The sequence below is a fragment of the Pygoscelis adeliae genome, unplaced genomic scaffold (assembly GCF_000699105.1).
Source record: "Pygoscelis adeliae isolate BGI_AS28 unplaced genomic scaffold, ASM69910v1 Scaffold412, whole genome shotgun sequence".
Classification (NCBI taxonomy): Eukaryota; Metazoa; Chordata; class Aves; order Sphenisciformes; family Spheniscidae; genus Pygoscelis; species Pygoscelis adeliae.
Genome location: NW_008824190.1, coordinates 615,377 through 619,604, shown reverse-complemented (window position 1 = coordinate 619,604; position 4,228 = coordinate 615,377). Strand labels below are relative to the sequence as shown.

Below are 4,228 nucleotides of genomic sequence, written 5' to 3'. Positions count from 1 at the left end.
GTGGTCTCATCCACTCGGACAGCCTTGGGTTTGATTCCCAGGTCCACGCTAGCTGTGTCCAAGCTGCGCTGGTTCGTCTTGGCATTGTAGCAGGAAGCTGAGCGGCAGTGGTCCCGCAGCCAGACAAAATCGAATCGCATCAGTGTGTTCGCATACCTGAGCTCTGCAAAGAAGGACAGGCTCAGAAGATGCATTGGTGTGAACAGTGAGAAAAAACAAAGCCAAGAACCGAAGCCGAGAGCCCACAGGTTATGATCCCACTTATAGGGGATGCAGAGGCTGTTAGACTTAGCCCCTCTTTACATAAATTAAGCCAGCTTGTCACATGAGGAGGACCAGGCAGAATATCTTCATAGAAGGCCTGGCTGTCAGCGTTCTCGCCGTGGTCTCCCTTCTTACCAAGCCTACAGGCAATCTCATCCTGCAACAGGAAGGAGCATGGCTAACAAACGTGCTGGTCACACACTTACATCTATCATCTCTCTCCAGTAAGTAGTAAATTCAGAGCTGTGCAGCAGCTGTCGTACATAACGCACCCCCCTCTGCATAGTTGTAGACCCCAGCACAGGAATACAGAGAAGAGTCGAGCAAATAATCACACCAGCATCCAAACTATACAAACATTACAGACAACATCCAGACCTTGATGCAAAGCTTCGATATCCATTTAGCATCACAATAAAGCCTCTCCTCCTTGCTCCATCCTGGGACAGCTTAGGAATACTCAAAGCCCTTTGGAAGGGGCTCAGAGCCAGCAGAGGCAACAGGAGAGCCCTTCCTGCTCTAGTCCTACTCAGCTTTGAAATCCAAGTATCCGAGCTCACTCTGCAGTAGGAAAACAACAATATCCTTTCTTGGGGCCACTGTGTTGGATAAAGTGCCGAGCAATTCCCTGTGCTTACAAGTGACTCAGAGTACCAACATTTAACTACTTCATCAGGCGTCTCCGGACGCTGGACCAAACCAAACAAGCCATGAGGAAACACGTGCATCAGTTGCCAAGTCACCTCCAAAACCAAAAGGGCAAAAATCAGCATTAGACAGCATTTGTAACTGGCTTGCTGCGTTACTTCGCATTAAGACGTGCTCTCCTTGCTTTTTCTTTAAGTGGTCTCACGGTGAAGTACAATTTGCATCAAAAAGGCTTTTATGCCCCCCCCAGCACCCCCCGCCTCCTGCTGCTCATGCCATCCAGCCACACAAACAGACAGGCTGCTTGCAAACCTGCTCTAACAACTGTGCTTCGCACATCAGTGTTTCAAGGAAACCCTGCACAAGTAGGGGCAGGAGAGCAGGGCACACACCAAACCAGCCATCCCACCTGCCGGTCAGAGCCCCGAGCGTTACACAGAGAAGTGACTCACAGGGCAAGGCTCAGATGCAGTTATTGTTCAGAAATCCCTTGATTTGATTTCTGATTTAGCATTGCCTTGTTTATCATAAAAGTCTTGCCACCGGCAGACAAACCTGCTCCGTCCTGCCTTTGGGAATTCCCAAAGGGGACATGAAACACAGACTCCAGCGTGCACCCCTCTAACGCAGGCCACTGCAGAAGAAAAAAAAAATCACTCCCGGGGAACAACGTCAGGAAAATCTCACTCCTCTCCCCAAACAGACTCACAAGCAGGTACACAAGCACCCAACACACCTACCTAGATGGTCACCGTGTAACTGCCAGGCACACTTGAGGGACTCTGGGGCCGTGTGATGCCAGCGAGCCGCAGCGGTGAGGACGGTCCTTCTGTCACAGGGCAGCCACGGCGAGCGATGTCTAGTGCTTCCACTCAGCTGGCACGGCACCTTGAACAGACACGCCAGGCTCCTGCACCACATCCTGAGCAGCCGGGAGAGAGGGGGTGGGGGGGGGAAGAACAAGGTGACTCGGCTGTGCTACTGCACCAAATCCCCGTCTCCATCTCTGCGCTCTTACGCCGGGCACCGTAAGCGCTTCTGGGAAAGCTGGTATCATCCTCCACAACTGTAGTTTACTGACCAAAGAGGTGAGTGAGAACTAGTCCATTGAGGAGGAAGAAAAGAAGCGGGCACGATGACTGGCAGCCTGGCCAGAGGAGAGAGTCACCTACCTCCCGGGCACCACCGGGACATGAAAAAAATAACTAAACACAGAGTTTGGAGGGTCTCGTGTTAAACGCCTTCGCTGCCAAGTCCGAGTACCGGCATCACTTTTGCATTCTCCCGGTGACAACAGAGTCAGGCACGCTGCCGAGCTTTTTCCAGCACCTACAATCCATGCTTATTGTTAACAACACACAGACCACGCAGCAGCCTCCACGGACCCGGGTGCTTTACCCTTGTCTAGACCAGCTGCAGCAGATGCTTTTGCAGACATCACCGACGCCCCAGAGGAAGACCATGAAGTTGCACGTGAAAACTGGCCGCCCTCAAAAACCGCATGCAACGGAAGCAACAGGGAATCAACCGTTAGGGGGTCAATGAATTTTTTTAAACAAACAAGCTAGTCCAATCCCCGCACATCAGCTGGAAACAGAAGGAGGAGCGACAAGGGTGTCTTGCTTATTTTGTGACCACCATAAACCACAGCAGAAAATAGTCCTGAGAAGAAACAAATGAGATCCTAGGATTTATCGGGCAGAGCAATTCCAGAAGAGACAGCTGCGCGTTCGATGCTCTTGTGCAAAACGCTGGCAAAACCTCATCTGCCGCAGGTCTTGTCCCCTCTCCGGCCTTCCCAGTTTGAATTCACCATTCCTGGACAGAACTACAGGGACCAGGGAAGTAGAGGGAAGTGACCTTGGCGAGAGAAGCAAGAACTAGAGGAATCCAGTAATCAGGTCAGTTCTAGAAAAAGTATGCAAAACAATGAGGAGGAAGAAAATCTCTATTTCCTCTGAAGGACACAGCTGGCGTGGAAGACAAACCAACCGTGGTTAACCTTGGGCTAGAGATTGGAAGGGGGTTTCTCAGAGGGAGGTTTGTAACAACTCTTCAATACGAAGAGTAAGGGCAAAAACCTTACAAGTTTTAAGATGTGAAGCCACGGTCTAAACGCCCTGTCACGTTTATGAAGTTCTGGAGATCAGGTCTAAACCAGCAGGATTTTAACAGCGCTTTGGTCTGAAGCGCATAGGAACGCGGTATCACAGGATAAGACACAGACTCGGAAAGCATTTCTTACCCTAGACTTCTGATTTTCCTTCATTTTCTGATCTGAAAAGCACAGGCACTGGTGCTTTGGCTGCCCAACCTGCTTCTCCACTTCATAGCTGACTCAGTGCAGAGATCTCAAAAGTCGGTAATATCAATAAAAATCAACAGAGGTGCCATATTCCCAGACAACAACTTGCTAAGTAGGAAAAAAAATAAAATACAGACAGCCAGCTCTAGGAAAAGAAGTGGAAACATTTTCATAAAGAGAACGTGGTTCGAGACTAAGGTGCACGCTTTTCAGCCATCGAGTTTTGCAAGGCTCTCGGCCACAGCCTGCGTACAAGTCACTGACAGCTTTAGCGCTGCAGAAAGATTTCAGCTCAGAAGTTTCCGATTTCTATGGCTGCTAAAATGCAGTACTCACTCCTCAGCAGGCTGCAGGGAATCAGGTTGTCCTGCAAAGCAGCTGGTTTCAGGTCAGAAGCTGACGTTTCGCTCCATGTAGCAGGAGTGGGGGCACTGGGAGCTCCTCGCTTGCTGCCTGACACCTGCAGTAACTAAGATCTCTGCTAACACCACCGACCTTGCACTTTAAACACTGCTGCGAAGCCCGTGAAGCTCTTTATAGATGCTGGCTGAGCTGCAACATCCTGAAAGACTCCAGCATTCTCACTACAGACAGAGAAACTGGGGCACCGCAGAACTTACACAGCCTGAGCCAGTTACCGGGCATCTGAAGACACACCAGAATAGTCGCTTTTCCTTTTGGTGGTCTCCAGCCAGCCACAGGATCAGGTTTTGTAGAAATGCCAATGCTAAGTTCTAGGAGAATGCTTTCCAACCCACCCCAGCTTTGAAAACTTCGTATAGGAAAAAGAATTAGCCAAATTTGATATGCAAACTTAATAACTAAGTGAGGAAAATCTGCAGCTATAGAAAACCAGGAGTCGACTATGACGTCTACTGGCTTTACAAAGCTTAAAGAAATTATTTAGCTTCCTGAACTCGCAAAGCTCAGGACTATTCTTTGAGAAAGACACACAGGAGGGAAGACCCTGTCCAGTTTGGCTTTTGGATGTCAAGGATATCCACTAAGCCA

General features: G+C 49.6%; 1 protein-coding gene across 1 annotated transcript in view; it reads right to left on the bottom strand.

The window, feature by feature from the left end:
• TMLHE (trimethyllysine hydroxylase, epsilon) overlaps nt 1-4,228 on the bottom strand; it is a 15,222-nt gene that overhangs the window by 9,545 nt on the left and 1,449 nt on the right. Inside the window, exons 2-3 of the mRNA XM_009334693.1 lie at nt 1,653-1,834; nt 1-163 (exon numbers count right to left, since the gene is read on the bottom strand). The exon at nt 1-163 is cut by the window's left edge and continues 1 nt beyond it. Coding sequence (XP_009332968.1) covers nt 1-163; nt 1,653-1,834 — 345 coding nt within the window. The remainder of the gene's footprint in view (nt 164-1,652; nt 1,835-4,228) is intronic.